Source organism: Delphinus delphis, chromosome 8 (assembly GCF_949987515.2).
Source record: "Delphinus delphis chromosome 8, mDelDel1.2, whole genome shotgun sequence".
Lineage (NCBI taxonomy): Eukaryota > Metazoa > Chordata > Mammalia > Artiodactyla > Delphinidae > Delphinus > Delphinus delphis.
The window spans coordinates 68,463,497-68,483,267 of record NC_082690.1 but is presented as its reverse complement, the minus strand read 5'-3'; the positions used below and the strand labels follow the sequence as shown (position 1 = coordinate 68,483,267).

The window sequence follows — 19,771 nt, the reverse complement described above, 5'->3', positions numbered from 1 at the left end:
ATTTTCTTCATTTCACATTTAAGGAAATTGAGGTCTTAGAGGTTAAGAAGCTTGTACAAAGTCATACAACTTAGTTTTATCTGATTCCGAAACCTTTTCTCTAAGTCACTTACTATTGTGGCAGAAGTAGAAAAATTCTCACCAGTTTTCATGATCAAAAATGTGTGTGTGTCATTTACGGCAGTGGGAGGGTGGCTGTGGATTAAGTATGCTTGGGATGGTAAGGGGGGCAGTGTGATGTGGGGGTTTTGATCCAAAAGTGCTTTAATTATGTCATGCTAATATGTTTGACATTTGTAAATATTTATTAAACATCTCTGCTGCTGTTTTTTTCTTTTTAAATTTCAGTGCAATAAAATTCTCTTTCTGGTGTACCGTTCTTAGGCGTTTGGACAGAGGCATACAATTGTGTAACTACCACCACCACCACAATCCAGTTACAGATAATTCCATCACCCCCCAGAATTACCTTGTGCTATTATGCTCTAACCTCTTGCTGCTCTATCTATAATCCCTACAGTTTTGTCCTTCTGACAATGTTATATAAATGAAATCATATGGTATGGAACCTTTAAGTCTTGCTTCTTTCATTTATCATAATGCTTTTGAGATTCCATTTTGTTGAGTGTATTAGTAGTGACTCCAGTTACTTACATGTTGTATCATTAGATGCTGTCCCATCTGTGTCTGCAGAGCTGTTGTTTTTCTTTAATCTTTCTCTTTATTCTATGGGTTGGGTAATTTATTCTATGGGTTGGGTAGTTTTCAAGTTCCTTGATTGTTTTTTTGTTTTTTGGTCATTCCATCTGCTATTGTGCCCATCTAATGGATTTTTCATTTTAGTTCTTTTCAGCTAGAGCTGAGTTTTCATTTTTTGTTTTCACTTATCTATTGAGATTCCCTTTCTGCCACTCATTAAGACCATTTTCTTGTTTTATGCTTTGAATATACTTTCCTGTAATTGTTTAAGTATATTTATAATATGTGCTTTGAAGTCCTTATTTGCTAAATCCTACATCTGGACCTACTTGGAGTCAGTTTCCATTGACTGCCTTTTTACCGTCTTGTTTCTTTGGATCTCGTAATTTTTGGTTGAAATTTTTGGTGTTCTTTTGAGGATTGTCAGGGTTTTTTTTTTTTATGTATATTTTAAAAATTTATTTATTTATTTTTGACTGCATTGGGTCTTCTTACTGTGCACAGGCTTTCCCTAGTTGCAGCGAGCGGAGGGGGGGGGTCTCTTCGTTGCGGCACGTGGGCTTCTCATTGTGGTGGCCTCTCTTGTTGCGGAGCACAGGCTCTAGGTGCGCGGGCTTCAGTAGTTGCGGCACACGGGCTCAGTAGTTGTGGCTTACGGGCTCTAGAGCGCAGGCTCAGTAGTTGTGGCACATGGGCTTAGTTGCTCTGCGGCATGTGGGATCTTCCCGGACCAGGTCTTCGACCTGTGTCCCCTGCATTGGCAGGAGGTTTCTTAACCACTGTGCCACCAGGGAAGCCCAGGGGGTTTCTGTTCTAGTGGACCATTAACTTGCCTGGACTCAATCTGCATACTTTGTTTCCTACACAGTATGAGACAGCTGATATCTGTGCTCAGTTCTTTTCTTCCAGCTACTTGTTTTTTTAGCTTGGTCTCCTGGGGAGTGGGGTAAGGGTTAGTGTTCTCTTGCACCTGTGTAGTTTGGTGGTCAGCCAAAAATTTGGGCAGAGATTATACTCAGATTTTGGAGCTGATCTGCCTTGTGGTTCCTCTACTTCTGGGGATTCCCTCCTAGTATCTATTTTGTCTTTCTGTAGTGGTCTCTGCTCTCTGACATCCCAAGCCAGTAAGGGCTTCAGCTTTCTGCTGCTTGGGCTGTATGGTTGGGGAATACATTCAGTTTAAAAAGCATCAAACTCATAGATCTTACGCCCTGTAGCTTTCAATTCTTCTATAATCCACCATAGGGGCTACCTGGGGTCTCCCCCCATGCGTGTGTAATTTAACTGAGCAGAGTTTATGCTCAGATTTTTACGCTTCTGTGGTTCTTTCATTCCCAGTATGTCTGCCTTAAATTTCCAGCTGCACTTCCAGCCCTGAATTATTTTCTCTACCACTTTGAGCTGTGTGGCTGCCTTCACCATATTTGTAGGGGGTGGGGAGGGCTCTCAGCTTAAAAACTTCAAGCTGATCTCATGGTTCTGTACCCTTCCAGTTGGAGTTTTTCAAGAGTAACCTCTTTTGGGCTTCCCTGGTGGCGCAGTGGTTGAGAGTCTGCCTGCCGATGCAGGGGACATGGGCTCGTGCCCCGGTCCGGGAAGATCCCACATGCTGCGGACTGGCTGGGCCTGTGAACCATGGCCACTGAGCCTGCGCGTCCGGAGCCTGTGCTCCGCAACGGGAGAGGCCACAACAGTGAGAGGCCCGCGTACCGCCAAAAAAAAAAAAAGAGTAAGCTCTTTTTTTTACTACTGTATGCTTTGAGACACTTTCCAAAAAAATGCTATAAAACAATTAAAAATTTTTTTAATCCAAATTTAAATAATTGTTATCTGTATGAGGCTCACATGATCAATTCTCTCAGCTGCATTTGCAGGAGGTTCATTTTCATCCCTCTGGTTCCTTTTAAAAGCTGCTTCCTCTTGTTCTTTTTCTTTCACAGTTATATCTATATCATGTATTTTGTGTCTTCAAGCTGGTACAGTCTCTCTTTTATGCCTATAAGGAGAGAAGCTCATCAAATGATCCCTCAAGTTTCTGGCCCTTCAGAAATTCTTCCTACATCTAGACCCCTAGCATTCAGGTGTTTGCTCTTTTAGTCTGCCAATCTCAAGCGATTCATTTGCCCTGGGGGGCTATCGCTGCTTTTGGTCTTTTCCATATAGGAAAGGTTACCTTAGGACATTTTGCTAGCTCAGGTGCCTTCTTGACTACCTCTTGGTCAGTCTTTCCCACTCCCACCTCTGGGTATTTGGCTTTCTATGCAGCTGAAGGCAGTCCTTGGTGTCTGGCCCTGGTATCCCTATGTGATTCTGTTCTATTCACTTTTTTCCCTCTCTATCAGGTCTTTCTCTCCAGTAACCACCACACACTTTGTTTGCCAAGTTTGAGAGATAAAAATAATTTCACTTATCAGAAAAGCTCTTGTGTAATGACACTATTTAGAGTGAGATCTCAGTAGTTTGCACAAAGCCACAAGATGGCTGTGTTTAAAAGTGACATCTGGGGCTTCCCTGGTGGCGCAGTGGTTGAGAGTCCGCCTGCCGATGCAGGGGACACGGGTTCGTGCCCCTGTCCGGGAAGATCCCACATGCTGCGGAGCGGCTGGGCCCGTGAGCCGTGGCCGCTGAGCCTGCACGTCCGGAGCCTGTGCTCCGCAAAAAAAAAAAAAGTGACATCTGTTGGCAATAAGGAGCAAATATATGAATTTCTGTGTACTTCACTTGCTACAGAATGGAAAGAACATGGGCTTTCAGTTAGACTGGGATTCTCATCTTAGCCCTAAGATTTCCTCATCTATGAAACAGGATAGTAATATTGGGTTGTTTTGAGCTTTAAATAGGAGAAAGTATGTAATCTTCCTAGCACATTGATAACAGGAAGGACAGCATAAATTGTCTCTGGATACTGTCCTGTTTTTTTTTTTTTTAAGCTCTTCTGTGGGTCATTGCCATTAATTAATAGTGCCTGGAAATAGTGTCCCTGGGAGTACTTACTTATGATACTGTAGTCTTGAAGATTCTGTCTCTTCCTACCCCCACCCCCCTCCTGTTTTAAAGGTAGTAATATCCAAGAGAAGGAGAAGCAATCGACGCACTCTTTCCCAATTGACTTTTGGCAGTTTCCTGAATGTATGTCTCTAGCCAATAGGCCCAATTGTTCCAGCCTCTGTATGGATTATTTCTAGATTATTTAGAATTTACATTACTTCTGTCATGCCTAAAAATATTAGTAATGAATTGTTACATATTGTCTAAGAATTTTGTTTCCAGTAGTCCAGAAATTATTTTTTGGTGATTACAAGATCCAAACCAGATCTTTAATTTGCCTAATATAAAGTAGACATTGGGGATCCAAGTGTCAGATTTTGAAGAACTTTTTATGGTATGGAGTTCAGATCAGGAAATGAAGAGCCATTAAAAGTTTTTAGAAAGATAATTCTGATTATAGCAGAGCTAATATGGAATCGAATGGGGTAAAGAGGTCAAGTAAGAGGCTTATTCTTAGCTATTAAGGTTTAAATGAAGACAGCAGCCTTATGATTGATAAGGAAGAGAAGGAGTCAAAAGAAAAATTTGAAGTTAGACTTGATGTTGGGAAAGGAGAGGTCAAGGATGACTTCAAGATTTTTGATTCATTGTATGTTATGTGTAAAACCTGGTGTTCTCAAGGGTTTGATCCTATTTCTTTGCTGTCTCCCTGGACCCAGCAGATGAAGATGGAATCCCAAAGAACACCCAGGATATGGGGTTGGAGGGTGGGGTAACAATGCAAGACTACCCAGGTAGGAGAGATACACGAGTAAGTGGTATAGAGCTGTTAGTGGAGTCTTTTCTCCCCATGCTAGGGTGAGTTTTTTTGAGCAGAAGAATGACATCCAGCTTGCTTTTAGCATGTGTAAATTTCTTGGCATGTTATATTAGCTGTTCAATAAGTACATGAATGAATGAATAAATGAGTGAGTGAGTGAAATAAGATTAATATAATGTCACTGAGTATGGCGTAGAGATTGGTTAAAATATAGAAGATCATTAGATGTTTCAAAATAGTATATAATGTGTGTCGTTTGCTTTTTATTTGTTTGTAGTTAAATCTGTAGCATTTAAAAATGTGCTAGCATGTGTAGGCAAACACAGGCATATTTTTTCCAGCTACCTTAACTTGAATTTCACTTCTTTTTTGTTTGTACCCTTGCTATTGGGAGTGAGGAGTGGGGTGAAATCCTTCACATGGTGATACTCAAATTTTATTGACAAGTGAAATGTAAACATGATTTTCCAGTTGACTTTTTCGATAGCCTTCATCTGAACATTCTTTACTTTCTTGTGGCTGGCTATAATGTACATGTTGTTAATTTCAGTAGGATTGATTAGGAATTCATACTGATATTTCCCAGCTACTAGATATGTGCCACCCACTGTAAAATAGTGGAAAATATGAATTGGAATTTACCTTATTCATTCCTTGTGGTTGTATTTTTTTAGTCACTGTCTCCCATGGTTTAGGATTATTCTTTACTCAGTGGTCTTCTGTGGGTTTCCCGAAGGGTGTGTCTTACAGTTAAGGGTTAGGAGCTAATGTGCCCTTTAAGGAAATGCTAATGCCTGAAATAGCTTATTGGAAGACCTATCCAGTAAGGAGAAAATGCTCTAAATCTCATTCTACATAACCTGCTAAGCCTCTACATCTTTCATTTCCCTCCTTATCAGTTTTCCCTACTATTCTTTTTTACCTTTTTGGTCTCTCTTGGTCTGTGACCATTTTTTCCTAACTGACTTCCTGCTTTGTCTCTCTGATTTATTCTTTTTCACCCTTCTCTTCTGCCTCATCTTTTCAAGACAGATAACTAGCTATAATACCAAATTGAAGTTTTAAAGTGTTTCTTATTTAGTAAATACATTTTTATTTTTCTAATTAAATGAAATTGAGATTTTATTTGTTTTCATAACAATTTGTGGTTTTTATGTTCATTTAACATCTGACTGATTTTTAATCAGTCATTCAGCGATCCTTCAGGAAAGGTTTCCTTTTCCAGGAGTATTCAGCAAATAAACTGCATCATTTGCTAAGGAATTTGAATTAGCCATTGTACAGTTCTCCTCCTTCCCCCTTTATTATTTTTATTTCACTCTTTGAGCTACTTATTTACATATTTATTATATTAAAATGTTAATTTATTATTAGATTTTTCAGTTGTTTTTGGAAAGAAAGTACTAAGTTAACTATTAAGAAAAAAATTCTAAAGTAGCAAAATAGTTTCTCTAAAATAAAAGTGTTTCTTTTAATGAGCTCTGAGATAGACTCACAATTTTCATGAGTTTATCTTTGGCATTTTTTGGTGAAATTGTACTGGCATAATCTATACAATTCAGTGAGGTACAGTATTTTCTCAATTCTGGATTCCCTTTGACTTTTTTTTTGGATGGAGAATGTAGGCATCCGTCCCATTACCTCTCATCCCTTTGACTTTAATGCATAAATCCCTCCTCACTTCCCTCTATCAAATCTGGCTTGGAAAAGTATATACAAAGCATACAGAAGTGAGTGTCAGGAAACCTGGGTTCTAATTCAGTTTACATAACTGTTCAAATTGTTTAACCTCATTTGTTTTTTCTTTTGGTGTTTGCAATCTCTAAAAGTCAAATCTGACCTACTATTTCTAAACAGAATACTCCAGTCTGAGCATTTTTCAAGATCAAGACTTCATGCTATATAGTAATAAATTCTCATTGTTCTTTATAATCCTGCTGTTGACCAACATTGTGACCTTTGGCAAAGTTACTAACCTTCTCAGACTGTTTTCTGTTCTGTATATGAGGAGTATAATACCTACCTTGTAAGTTGATTGTGAAGATTAAATTGGGTAGTGAATATACTTTAAAGTGCTTAGTTCAGGTATTTCGTAAAGCTGTTGTTAAGTGAGTTCTATAATTTTACAGGACTGTAGTAGAACTAACAGTCATAAGCCTCACATATGAAAAGGCATAAAGTACATGAATCATATTGATAAAATGTTTTTTGATAATTGCACTGTAAGGAAACATCAGGATGTTTGCATACTTTTAGTTTTGAACAAATATTAAATTTCTATTCATGGTCTTTAACTTGGTTAAAGAAATAACAACATTGTTATCTGGTCTTACTAGATGCTTTGTTAAGTATCTTAAAATTTTAGTGATTAAGAAATGTGTTCCAAATGAAATTTTGTCTGAAAGAATCATTCTGTGGAGTTGTTTTTGTCTCTTTTGGTTCTGTATTGATGTTTGGAAACATGAGGTACCCAAATGTCAATAAGTATGTTTACTAAATACAAATAGCACATTATTAAAATGTTGTATAGGAGTAACAAATTTAATCGAATAATCAAATGAAAAGTACCTAAAAAGGCTTTTGGTGTTTATTTTAATCTGATTTGTGGCATTTTGTGTGTCTGATGTTTTATAATCCTGTTCATCACTTTAAAAAATGTCACAGTAATGTCAGAAAGGATACAAAATTCTGTGACTTACTCTGCATGGAATAGATTTAAAGGTCAACACTACTCTTTTATGTAGGTTATGGGTGCTTCATGTGTGCTTTCAGAGCAGTAGTGTGAGGAAGCTTGAAGTGGGATGGCAGGACGGCCTCATCCTTATGACAGTAACTCCAGTGATCCAGAGAATTGGGATCGGAAATTGCATAGTAGACCTCGTAAACTTTATAAACATTCAAGGTAGGTAGAAAGTATGTATTTCACATGTCAAAGCTCTGCTAAAACTGATTTTTATGAAGAATCAAACTGCATTTGGTGTGGCCAAGTACTGTCAGGATGGGAGCCAGTTTACAAAATATATGAATGTTTGCATTTCTCCTTAAATAACTTTGAGGGAAACAGTTTTTCATTTTGATTTTCTTATATTTGTATTTATATGAATTTTAATTTCTGTTTCTAAATAATGCTAAAATATCCTTAGTTGACCCCATGAATAAATGCTATAGTTAATTAAACTGGGAAGTCTGGCAAATCAGGTTAACTCTTTGTATTTAAAACTCTCTAATACGAATTTATTTTGTGCTCTAAATACATTGTGTATGATAATTTATAGGCTTTTGTCAGTCTGTGCCTCTGTACATTTTTAACTATGTGAAATTATGTTGTGTTATCATTGTGATCCTAATAGTAAAATCAGTCCATCAGTGACTTGCCTGGTTCATTTAAAGTTTGCTGCATTAAATGAAATTCAGTTGAAAAGTTTCAGCCCATTTATACATTATTTTTAAAGCTTTCATTTTGTGCTATGTGACTTATGGGGAACACCTCGTTTAGAACACTTTATGATCTGATATTTTAAGGTGTTGACACCTCATAAACCTCACATAATGTGGGTATGTAAGCATGTTTTCATAGAGAGTTGTGCTTTATGAACATTTACTTAGGGGATATTATTGAACGTTTAACTTACTTGAATGTAAAATTCTCCTGATCACTGATAACTAATACCAGCTTTATTGAAAAATAATAAAAACATGCCGTGATACTGAAATCCTTTTTGTAATTTTAAAGAAATGATTCAGCTACTTTTATTAAGTTATATACATGGCTAGAAAATATGAGTGACTAGTACTATTTAAGTCTCCTGACAAGATGTGTACCTTTATTGTGGACTTTTAATGTGGTGAGGTCTAAAATGAAGACGTTGAGTTGACTTTATTTATTTATAAGTACACACCAGTGGTGTGTTTTTTGGTTTATTTGTTTTTTTGGTGTGTTTGTGTGTGTGTGTGTGTGTCCTTCAATTGGTGCTCTAGTTCTTTTTCTCCATCCTGTTTTACATGGATATTTATTTTGTCTTTGAGATTAAAGAGATATTGGTTTTATCTCATTAAATATGGGGCTTTATTTATATCTGATGTTATATACATTTTTTCAGGTGAATTATATCTTATCCTTGCTAGTTCTTAATATTTTTCTACTGATGTACAAGACTTTGTTGTATATGAAGTCGTGACAAGGTGAAAATAAACTATTGTTTGCTTTATAAAAGCTGTGGGCATACAATGGGAAATGTTTATTAAAAAACAGTACTTTTAAAATTACTGTTATTTTACTTCAGTAAAAACAGTTATCATAGCTCTTCTTGATTTCTATAGCATCAGTATCTTTTTGGTGCTCTTTTTAAAAAAGATTGCAGTAGTATTGGTTGTTTAAGTGAAAAATATTAGAGAAGTAAATGAATACCAATGTATTGATTTTTTTTTTTTTTTTTTTTTTTTTTAATGGAAAGACCGTGAAATCCTTTGACCTTATCTTAACCTCATTCATGGAGAAACTTCCCAAGGGAAAACAGTTTACTTTTTGGGACCTCTTGTTCCTATGAACTTACAAACATGTAACTTCAGATGCTTTAAAAATATATTCAATTTGACTTTTTTAAAATGGTAGCTTTTGAATTAATAGTAAATTAATTGAGCAGAATTAAAAACTAACAGCAGCAAGTATTCTTGAGAACCTGTGCTCATTTCAGGAGAGATTAAGTAGTTCGTCAGGGTACCATCATGGAATGCTTTAATATCCACGTATGGAACAATTAGAGGACAATAGAGCACTAAACTGTGGTAGTGAGTTGCAGTAAAATAAGAGTTCAGAGAAGGAATCAGTGTCAGTCTGAACAGGTGAAAATGAGACTTGAACTAATCCTTGGATGGTTAGGTAGATGGAGGGCATTCCTGCCAGGGACCTTCTGGAGATTACCTTGACTGGATCTAAAGGTAGAGCTCTGTGAATAGTATTAGTCCCCATTTAACAGATGAAAAAAATGAGGTTAATAAACTTGCCCAAGGCCATCCAACTTATAAATGACAAAGCTAGAATTTATAAACAAGCTTCTTCTTTTTATTTTTTAAAATTTTGAATAACTTATTGTGATACATTTAAAATACATATACAGTAGAGAGAACAGGTATAATGAACCCCTATGTATCCGTTCCCCAGCTTCAAGTTATCAACTCATGGCTGATTTTGTTTCATCTATACTTCTGCCTACTCGCATCCTTTTTCTGAATCTTGTGTATTTTATTTAGGGATGTTTGAGTAGAAGGAAGCCAGATTAAACACTGGCTTAACTTAGGGGTTTATTTTTCTTGTACACAAAAAGGCTTCAGTATATTAGGGTCAAAGGTCTTTGATTTTTCTTGGTGTTTCCTCACAATCACAAGATGGCTTACCATAGTTCCAACTGTCATGTCCACCTTCCAGACAAGGAGGAGGAGGAGGAAGGGAGACGGGGACGATGGGAAAGAGGTTTCATTTGTATCAGGAAATTAAATTTCTCAGAAATTTCCAGCAGGATTCTGCTTATATCAATAAATCATTGTCTAGAACTGTGTCATATGGTCATCTCTGGATTATGGAGACTGAGAAATATAAGTGCTCCAGTTGCCACCTCAAACAGAATTGGGGATTTAAATTTACAAAAACTAAATGTGTCAGTCTGTTAAGACTGCTATAACAGAATAACATGGACTGAGTGGCTGTATTATAAACAACAGAAATTTATTTCACATGGTTCTGGAGGCTGGGAAGTCCAAAATCAAGGCACTGGCACATTTGGTATCTGGTAAGGGCTTGCTTCCTGCTTCAGACACCCCTCTTTTTGCTGTGTCCTCACATGGTAGAAGGGACTAGGGATCTTTCTGGGATCTCTTTTATAAAGGTATTAGTCCCATTCATGAAGGCTCTGCCCTCATGAGCTAATCACCTCCCCTCCATATACCATCACGTTGGGGGAATACATATCAACAGATGAATTTTGAAAATAAAAACATTCAGCCTTTAGCAATAAAGAAATAAGCATACTTTATTGGTTCAGTTTTTGAGGATTTTCAAAAAAGTTATTTAAATTTGCTTTTTGTTCTGTTCACATATTGGAATAGCCTGCTTTCTAAAATGTTTTTCCTTTGATTTTTTTCCCCCTTTACCTTTCCTTATTAGCAAGGATAAAAATAAATTTCTTAAATTATAAAGGTAACAATAATAACTACTATATACATGTACTTACCTTGGAGGTTTGAGGGTTTGGTGGGCATTGCGTTATGGTTTCTCTTTTACCTAATACAACTTTAAGGTACTTTCTTTTCTGATGTTTCTTTGAATGTAGACTTAATAGGTATAACACTGATATAAAAGACAAGGCAGGGAAACTGATCTCAGGGTGCCTGCAATTCCTCTGCAAGTGCATACAAATGAATTAGATAGCTGAAAAATTACTGAACTTTATTTCTTTCTGACTAGTAGTTGTATAGTTAATACTTATATTGAGGGGTTTGGTAGCTTGCTGAGAGGTTAAAGATCATTTCAGTTGAAGTTTATTTGGCTTGAGTTATGACAACTTTCTTTAAATTAGGAGAGTTTTTGCTATTTAAAAAGGAAAAAGAAAGAGCACCTTTTCTGTGTAACTGATGTTAAAACGCCCTAGAGTGACAATATGCTAAAAGCTCTTGCATATTTGAATTGGGTCGAATACAACTATTTAAAACTCAGATCTGCAGTCTGCTCAGGTTACTAAAGACAAATGCATCATACGTTCAATATCAGACTTTGCCGCAAGGGGTTCATTCTCACATAGAAGTACGCATGCTCCTTTCTTCTGAGACTGCACGAAGATTGAGCTTTCCATTTTCCTTTTTAAGTCACTCTTTAGTCCTAGCAGCAGTTTAGAAATGGAAAAGTTTGGTTGCTTTAAAGAGTAGTTCCTTAGTGGGTTCTTAAAGTACAGATAATATTTTCTCTTCAGTTCTAAAGAGAAGTTTTACTGCCCAGAATAGGTACACAATAAAATATTGAAAGGAAAAAAGAAAGTTAGCTGCATCCTAGTTTTCTAAAACCTGGCAAGCTGGCAGAGCTAGAATTAGCTTTACAGATGGCATTTGGCAACATATCTACATATCACTAAGCCCTCATCTCCTGAGTTTTCTTCATCCTGTCTATCAGTTACAATATCCAATCACTGCACAAAGATGGAGAAGTGGGACGATCACAGCTCACACGATGCTGTTTGGTTAGAAACGTCAGTGCTGCACAACCCACGGCTGAGTCAGTGTCTGTGAGAAAATAAACTGAATTAATATATAGCGGGGGTTGTATCTCTGAACATTTAAAGCCTAAATAACCTCAATAGCATTATTACACAGTAGAGGGAGGAAAGCTAAAGGAAGTCTGTAGACAGGTGAGGTAGGGTGACTGGGAAATTTTCTCATTGTTCAGAGGAATTCTGAAGATGATGGAAATATCAGACGTGCTAAAGTTTCCTAGTAATGCCCAAGGATGCTGACCTGGCTTTCAGTGCTGCATTGTTTGAAAAAGCAGAGTCCCTTTATACTCTGATTTCAAAATTTTTTTCTTGTTTTTGTGTGTCTGCCTTGGCATATACTAAAGTAAGGTGTGTATTCATTTATTACATGATAATGCTGGCTTGTAATTCTATACATATATGAGAGAGGTTGAGAGAGATATGTTTAGCCTTTGTTTCATTATGATCATTTATGTTTCTGAATGTTAAAGATCATATGTCTTGATTGTCAGTTTAATGGCAAGTTATTTAAAATAAATGTGTTTTTATTGTTTCTATGGGTTTGAGGCTTTGTTTTTTATTTCATTTAAAGTCTTAGTAGAATCTTTATGTAATTGAGAATGCATTATGTTTGATATTGTTTCTTATGAATATCATAAAATTTATTTAAGGAAAAACTAATTTTGAAATAATATTTTTGATATATTTGAAAATAAAATTCAAGATAGAGAAATGAAATAATTTCCTAAAGAAGAAGGTGAATGTATTTTTACTTTTGGATGAATTAAGGATTAGTTGAATCACTTTATATATATTTTACAGAACTGAATGTATTTGAATGATAAAGTTTTAACTGGTTAAGATGACTTTTTTCCTAGTTTTTTGGAACACAGGCTCTGAATAGATGATCTAGATACTGCCACTGAAATAGAGAGTAAATCAGATAAGTTTTTGGATTGCTGCAACTTGATTTTCAACCAGAAAATGTTTCTAAATGAAGATAATTGTTCTTGCTATGAGATTTTAAGTCTTGACTGGTAACAGTGCTTACTTTATTAGGAAATTTTGGCACAATTTTAAATAATTTGACTAATGGCTTTTTTCTTTTGTCTTCATTATCCCTATCCTACTGAGCCTTCATTTGGTAGGGATTTGGGAGGATATACAACATTTTAAAATTATTTTAAATGTTATTAAGTAGTTTATAACATTCTTTTCCTTGAAATGTCAGGAAGTTCTTGTGATTTCCCCCATTTTATTTCTAAAAGTTTGAATGTTCATCTTGATGGTTATCATAACTTATTTGTATAGATAGGCTAACTGGTGGTATCTTATTTTGGCTTTTTTTTTCCCCCTGGTTTTGTGTCCAGAAATGTTTTTCTAAGCTTGCTTTAGTAATGGAGTTATAAAAGCAGAAATCTAACGCTAGACTTATACTTTATAGAATATTTTTTTCTCTGGTTCGGCTTATTTTTAAAAAAATAATGCCTGTGTTATTATAAGAGTAATACATATTCATTACATAAATTTGATAGATACAGAAGAGCACATAGAATAAAATTAAAATGTTCTACCATCAAAAGAAAAACTTCAAATATTTTCACGTATAACCTTTTTTCCCTGTGTATATATAAAAATGTAAATTCACACATAAACACTTAAAAATGATTTTGGGATATTACTGTATACACTGTTATATAACCCATCTCTTGTTGTTTTCTTTTTCTTTTTTAATAAAAAGCAAACTTAATCATGAACGTTCCCTTTGTCATGAAAGTCTTCTATAGCATAATTCTTGAGAACTGCATAGTGTTTTATGTATATATATTTTGTAATTTATTTCACCAATCTGAGTTTTTCTGATTCGTGATCAGAGAAAAGATCAGCTTGATTCCACAGCATAGATTTCTCTAAAAAGGAAGAATGTCTTAAGGAGTTAAGTAAAAAATACAATTTTGATACTTTTCAGAAGGAAAAAGATTCTCAGTGTGATTATACAATGAACTCTTTAAAGATATGCACACTACTTTTAAAACAAAGGAGATAAGATTGCCATAACAAAGTATAGAAAATCTTCTTAAAAATCAGGGAAACAGAGCTCAGACAAGCTGAGACTTTTAAGAAATGCAAAGGCCAACCAAAAGGGTTTCTTATATTACATTTTAAGAAGGAAATCAGTGAAAGTGTAATAATAATATATGGCAATGAGGTAAGAAAAAAATTCCTCAAGTCTTATTTAGGAGCTTCTTTGTCAGAGAGGAAAAGCAAACCACCACCACCATCAATAATAATAGCAAAGCAAACATTTCTAGTAAGGACAGAAAACCAACATGAATATAGAGATAAGTAATGCCTCTAGCTAAATGAATTGTCTTCTGGAACATCTTACAATTAAGGAACTGACTGTAAAATCTTAAAATTATTTATATTATTTGTAGTCTTTAAAGGTTTTAGGAGAATACAAGAAGTACTAAAAGATGAGGGGTTCTAGGCCTGGTTTTGAAAAAGACAGAAGATTTTAGAGCAAAAAATGAAGGATAGTTTATGACTGACTTGAAGGAAAAAAACAGGTTAAAGATGATCCAGAATGGGTTTGCTAAAAATAGATTGTCAGAACAACTTTGATTTTTCTCTGATGCAGTTGGTAGCCTAGTAGCAATAGGTATTTGGACTTAAACTTAGGTTTTGGTAAAAAAAATTTTTTATATCCTTGGGTGAAGGAAAAATGAGTTAGCCACTAGTTGATTGTTTTAATTAATCAACACAGTTTTCATTTTGAAGGATCCTCTCCAAAGGTTTTTGATCTTGGAAGGTGGCTTTGTTCTTTGCTTTTGTCTTATTGCTCAAATGGAGAAGGCAAATTATCAAATTTATAGGTGACAGTGAAGAAAGAAAGATCGTAAATAAAGCACTAAATGATCCATAGTGATCTCCAAGTCTGGATTGTTGGACTAAATTTAAATGAACTTTTGAGGCATATACATAAGGCCTGAAAAACACTAATATACACTAAGTTAGCATGGCCTTATATATAGCATCACATTTGGAAAAGACTTGAGGGTAGTTCTTGGCAGTAAACTTGATATGAAACAAAAGTACAGTATGGCTGCCATCATCCCATCTTCTCCCCTACCAGCCGCACCCCCCCCCCCCCCCCCCCCGCCACCGCCTTAGAAACCATCTTAACGAATGGAAAGGAAGGTTAGAGCCACTTCAGTACACCAAAGTGTTGTCTTTACTTCTTTGTATATTCAGAAGGAAGGATGTGAAGAAATTGGAAGTCTTGTCAGCTTAGGTAACTAAAAATTTAGAGGTCTTGGGGACATCTCTGGTAGATGTTAAGGAATCTCACAATAAGAGCTGTCTTCAAATATGTGAAGAATTATCATTTGGATAAGAAACGACTGAAGTTTGAGTCAGACTTGTTTAAGGTTAAAAGCATGAGCTGCAAAATTGTATTCCTTTGGTCACATCTCAGACCTGCCACTTTCTTAGCTACATGATTTTAGGCACGTTTTTATCCTCTAAGCTTTCATTTTCTCAACTGTAAAAGGGGTATGGTTTTGAGTATTTAATGAAAATATGTGTAAAGTGTTCAGTATTGTGCCTGGCATATACTAAATGCTGAAATGTTAGCATTGTTATTGTTGTTGTAGCAGATAGAATTAAGACAGTGGTTCTCAACCAGAGAGGTGATATTACCCCTCATTGAGCATTTAGCAATGGCTGAGGACATTTTTGGCTGTTACAACTAGAAGGAATACTAATAGCATCTAGTGGGTGGAGGCTACTGGGTGGGGGCCAGGAATGTCAAAATGATGACTCTGTCCTCTTTACCTTGTTTTATTTTTCTGCATAGCACTTATCAGCATATGATATTTAATATATTTATTTATATATGTTCTATGTTTTTCTATACTAGGATGTATTAATTTTAAGGGCAGAGGCTTTCTCGGTTATATCCACCAGGGCTAGAATAATAAGTAGCATATAATAGGTGTTCAGTGACTATTTGGTAGAGTGACTGCATGATAAAGCTAAAAACATTGCTAGAGAAGAGGATAAGAATACTTTTAGTTATTATAGGGTATAGTTGTCATTGTGTGTTGCAAGCACCTAATACTTATTGATGAATTAAAACCACAGTAGTTTTTAGAAGTAAAAAAGTTAGCAATATAACATTTACATATTATAACTCCTATTCAGAGACTCCTCAGTTTGGAGAGGTTCTTTCCTAGCAACATCTTCCTTTATTAAAGTTCAAAATTGAGAAACAAGGTAATGGACATTTAAAAAACGCAGAAGAAACCTCCAGCTCCTTTGCTGTCTGCATGAAAGTAATTTTTGTCAGTTAGGAAAACCTTTACCTTGATAGTAAAATGTTAAAAGTTTGGCCATTAAGGGTTCCTTTTCTGTCAGAATTTTTAGTATCTAGGTCTTCATTTGACTTCAAAGAAAAGATGCTCTAAGTAGTCATACAACAGTATATCAAACTCCCTTGCTGTTGCTACTGCTTCTGCCTTACTAGAGTTGCTGATATATCTGACAATGGGGTTTTAGGAAGAAGAGGAAGACTAATATTAAAACTATTCTTGAGCTATATTTCTTGTCTTTTTGTGGGGAAATCTGGGACTTAAGTATCATTTAAACTATTTCTATGGAAAATATGCATCAACATACTTACAGATGACCTTTGAGTAGCCCATTCCTCAGTTGAGAACTGCCCTTTCAGTGATTAGCCTTTGTTTCTTGGGAAACTGATAAATTAAGAACAAAAGCTTATAGAAAAGGCAAATTGACAAAAAAGGGGAAAGAAGGGAGAGAAATTTGCATTAAATATGTTGAAAATAGATTTAAAAGTTTAATTGCATTTCTTATATCATCACAGTTACTGACACTTAACATGAGGATCAGCAAACGTTTTCTATAAAAGGCTGGATAGTAAATATTTTTGGCCGTATGGACTACATAGTCTGTCACAACTCCTCAGTTTTGCCCTTATGGAGTGAAAGCAGCCATAAGCAATATGTAAATGAATGGGTGTGGTGTTCTAATAAAACTTTATTTACAAAATGAGGCAATGGGTTGAATTTGGCTTTGTTTGCCAACTCTTGACCTAACACATTAAAAATACTTGTAGGGCTTCCCTGGTGGCGCAAGGCCCGCCGTACCGCAAAAAAAAAAAAAAAAAAAAAAAATTGTAAAAATCCCAATTAATGTAAATTAATTCTTAAAATATATTAATATAAAATCATTTAAAAGGTTTAGTTAAAAAATCTAAAACATAATATAGACTATAGTAATAGAAATGGCTTATTTTTCCCCAAAGTAATATTGCTTCTTTAATAAGGACAGACTAATTTAAAAAATGGATGCATCTAATCTGAAATTTACAAAGATGCTTACCTTGTCCTTAAGGAAAGATGCATTTGGGGGACTTCCCTGGTGGTCTGGTGGGTAAGACTCCGAGCTTGCAAGGCAGGGGGCCTGGATTCGATCCCTGGTCCAGGAACTAGATCCCGCATGCATGCAGCAACTAAGAAGCCTATGTGTCACAACTAAGACCTGGCGCAGACAAAATAAATAAATAATTTTAAAAAAAGAAAAGAAAAAAAAAGACACACTAAATAGCCCCCATCACCAGGCCGCTAGCCTTAAAAAAGAAAAAATGTGTTTTTAAAAGCTTGATTAAGTGTTTAAAACACCTTGTAAACTGTAATGCTTCATATCTATATCTCTGTAGCCACAAAGACACACACGGAAGTATTTGACAAGGAATAAACAATTGTCACAGGAAATGCTTAGATGTTATGTATATCCTAAAACTTAAGCTAAATTCAACAAACATTAATAAGACGTACCAGGTTATGATGTTAGTTGCTGGAAGTGTTTAAAGATAAATCCTTAAAGCAGGAAAGTAATATAAGGTTGTACCCTGTGTATACTACACAAGGGTGCCATATATAAGTGAGTACTACTCACTTTGTAGATATTTTAGTTTTATGTATTTGTTACAACAATTTTCTGTTAGCAGCAGTGCTTGTAAATATCATTTATTTCTGGAAATTTTTCATGTATTATTTCTTTGATAACTTACTCCCCTCTGTTTTCTTTGTTCTCTCTGGAACATACCAGTATACATTTGAATGGTGACCTCCTTCCTCTAATTTTCTCGTCCTTTCAGTCTCATTTTTCATTTCTTTTTCTTTTATTCCCAGTTTTTTCTTTCAACCCTTCTAGTCACCTTTTAAAATTTCTGCTCTTGTGTTTGAATTTCTAAGAATTTTTTCATTCTCTAATTAAAAAAAAAAAATTCCCGTCCTTGTTTTATGGATTTTTAAATAGCACTGAGTTTATTGATTACAGTTTTGCTTTTTCTTCCTGTCTCTACATTGTTTATTGCCTTTTTTGTTATGTTTATTAAACTTATTGTGAAATAGTTTTTGATTTATAAGAAATTAAAAGAAAATTGTACAGTGAGTTCCTGGGTACTCTTCACCCAGCTTCCCTCAATAATAACATCTCACGTAAGTGTATCAAACTAGGAAAATGACATTGATACAGTACTATAAGTGACTATAGATATCAGTTTTTATACGTGCTTTTTCTGGTATATATTCTGTGATAGTTTATCACATATAGATTTGCGTAACTACCACCACAATCAGGATATAAAACTTTTGCATCACCACGGAGAAACTCCTGCATGCTACCCCTTTAGAGTCATACCCATTCCCCATCCCTAACCTCTGACAACCCCTGATTTGTTCTCCATCACTGTAATTTTGCCATTTTGAGAATGATATATAGATGAAGTCAGATAGGATGTAAACTTTGGGGTTTGGGTTTTTCATTCAGCATAATGCCTTTGAGATCTATCGCATTGTTGAACATGTCAGTAGTTTGTTCTTATTTAATTTCTGAGTACTATTCCACTGTATGTATGTACAACAGTTTATCCATTCAGAGAGAGGCATGGTTTTTGTTATAAACTTTGCAATAATTGTTGGATTTAAAAAATTCTATATATATTACTTTAGTTTTATTACTCTCAACTCCCATAGGAGTCCGTAGTTTCACTGAACAAAATGATAGACACCCTAAAATTTCTCTTTAATTCTTAGGAACCTGTCTACCTTTGGAAGCTGTTCATGTATTTAGAATATTTAAACAAATTAGGTGGCAAAGTCACATGTGGAAATTCATGCAGAATTAATATTCTAAAGTTTGATATAAATAGATACTTGCTTCTGAGAGTCACTATTTTAGTAAGATTTTTAAACTTTTGGAGAGACTTTTTGCCTATTGATTTATCAATACTTTATGCTTCAAAGCATGATTCTTTTTGTAGAATTATTTTTTTTTTATACAGCAGGCTCTTATTAGTTATCCATTTTATACATATTAGTGTATATATGTCAATGCCAATCTCCCAATTCATCACACCACCACCACCACCCCGTGCCACTTTCCCCCCTTGGTGTCTGTACGTTTGTTCTCTACATCTGTGTCTCTATTTCTGCCCTGCAAACTGGTTTGTCTGTACCATTTTTCTAGATTCCACATATATGCATTAATATATGATATTTGTTTTTCTCTTTCTGACTTGCTTCACTCTGTATAACAGTCTCTAGATCCATCCACGTCTCTACAAATGACCCAGTTTCATTCCTGTTTATGGCTGAGTAATACTCCATTGAATATATGTACCACATCTTCTTTATCCACTCATCTGTCGATGGGCATTTAGGTTGCTTCCATGACCTGGCTATTGTAAATAGTGGTGCAGTGAACGTTGGGGTGCATGTGTCTTTTTGAATTACGGTTTTGTCTGGGTATATGCCCAGTGGTGGGATTGCTGGGTCATATGGTAATTCTATTTTTAGTTTTTTAAGGAACCTCCATACTGTTTTCCATAGTGGCTGTATCAGTTTACATTCCCACCAACAGTGCAGGAGGGTTCCCTTTTCTGCACATCCTCTCCAGCATTTGTTATTTGTAGATTTTCTGATGATGCCCATTCTAA

The 19,771-nt window shown here is 35.3% G+C and overlaps 1 protein-coding gene across 10 annotated transcripts in view; it reads left to right on the top strand.

Annotated features, from left to right (window-relative positions):
* BTBD10 (BTB domain containing 10) overlaps positions 1-19,771 on the top strand; it is a 71,875-nt gene that overhangs the window by 19,136 nt on the left and 32,968 nt on the right. For 2 of the 10 annotated variants that reach the window (XM_060018531.1, XM_060018529.1), the window contains one exon: positions 7,280-7,409. The exons of 5 other annotated variants lie outside the window; for them this stretch is intronic. In XM_060018531.1, the coding sequence (XP_059874514.1) occupies positions 7,309-7,409 (101 nt within the window). In that variant the 5' untranslated portion in view covers positions 7,280-7,308. Of the gene's footprint in view, positions 1-4,409; positions 4,482-7,251; positions 7,410-11,154; positions 12,115-19,771 lie in introns of those variants that run through there. 3 more of the 10 variants (XM_060018528.1, XM_060018530.1, XM_060018527.1) reach the window with 3 other exon arrangements.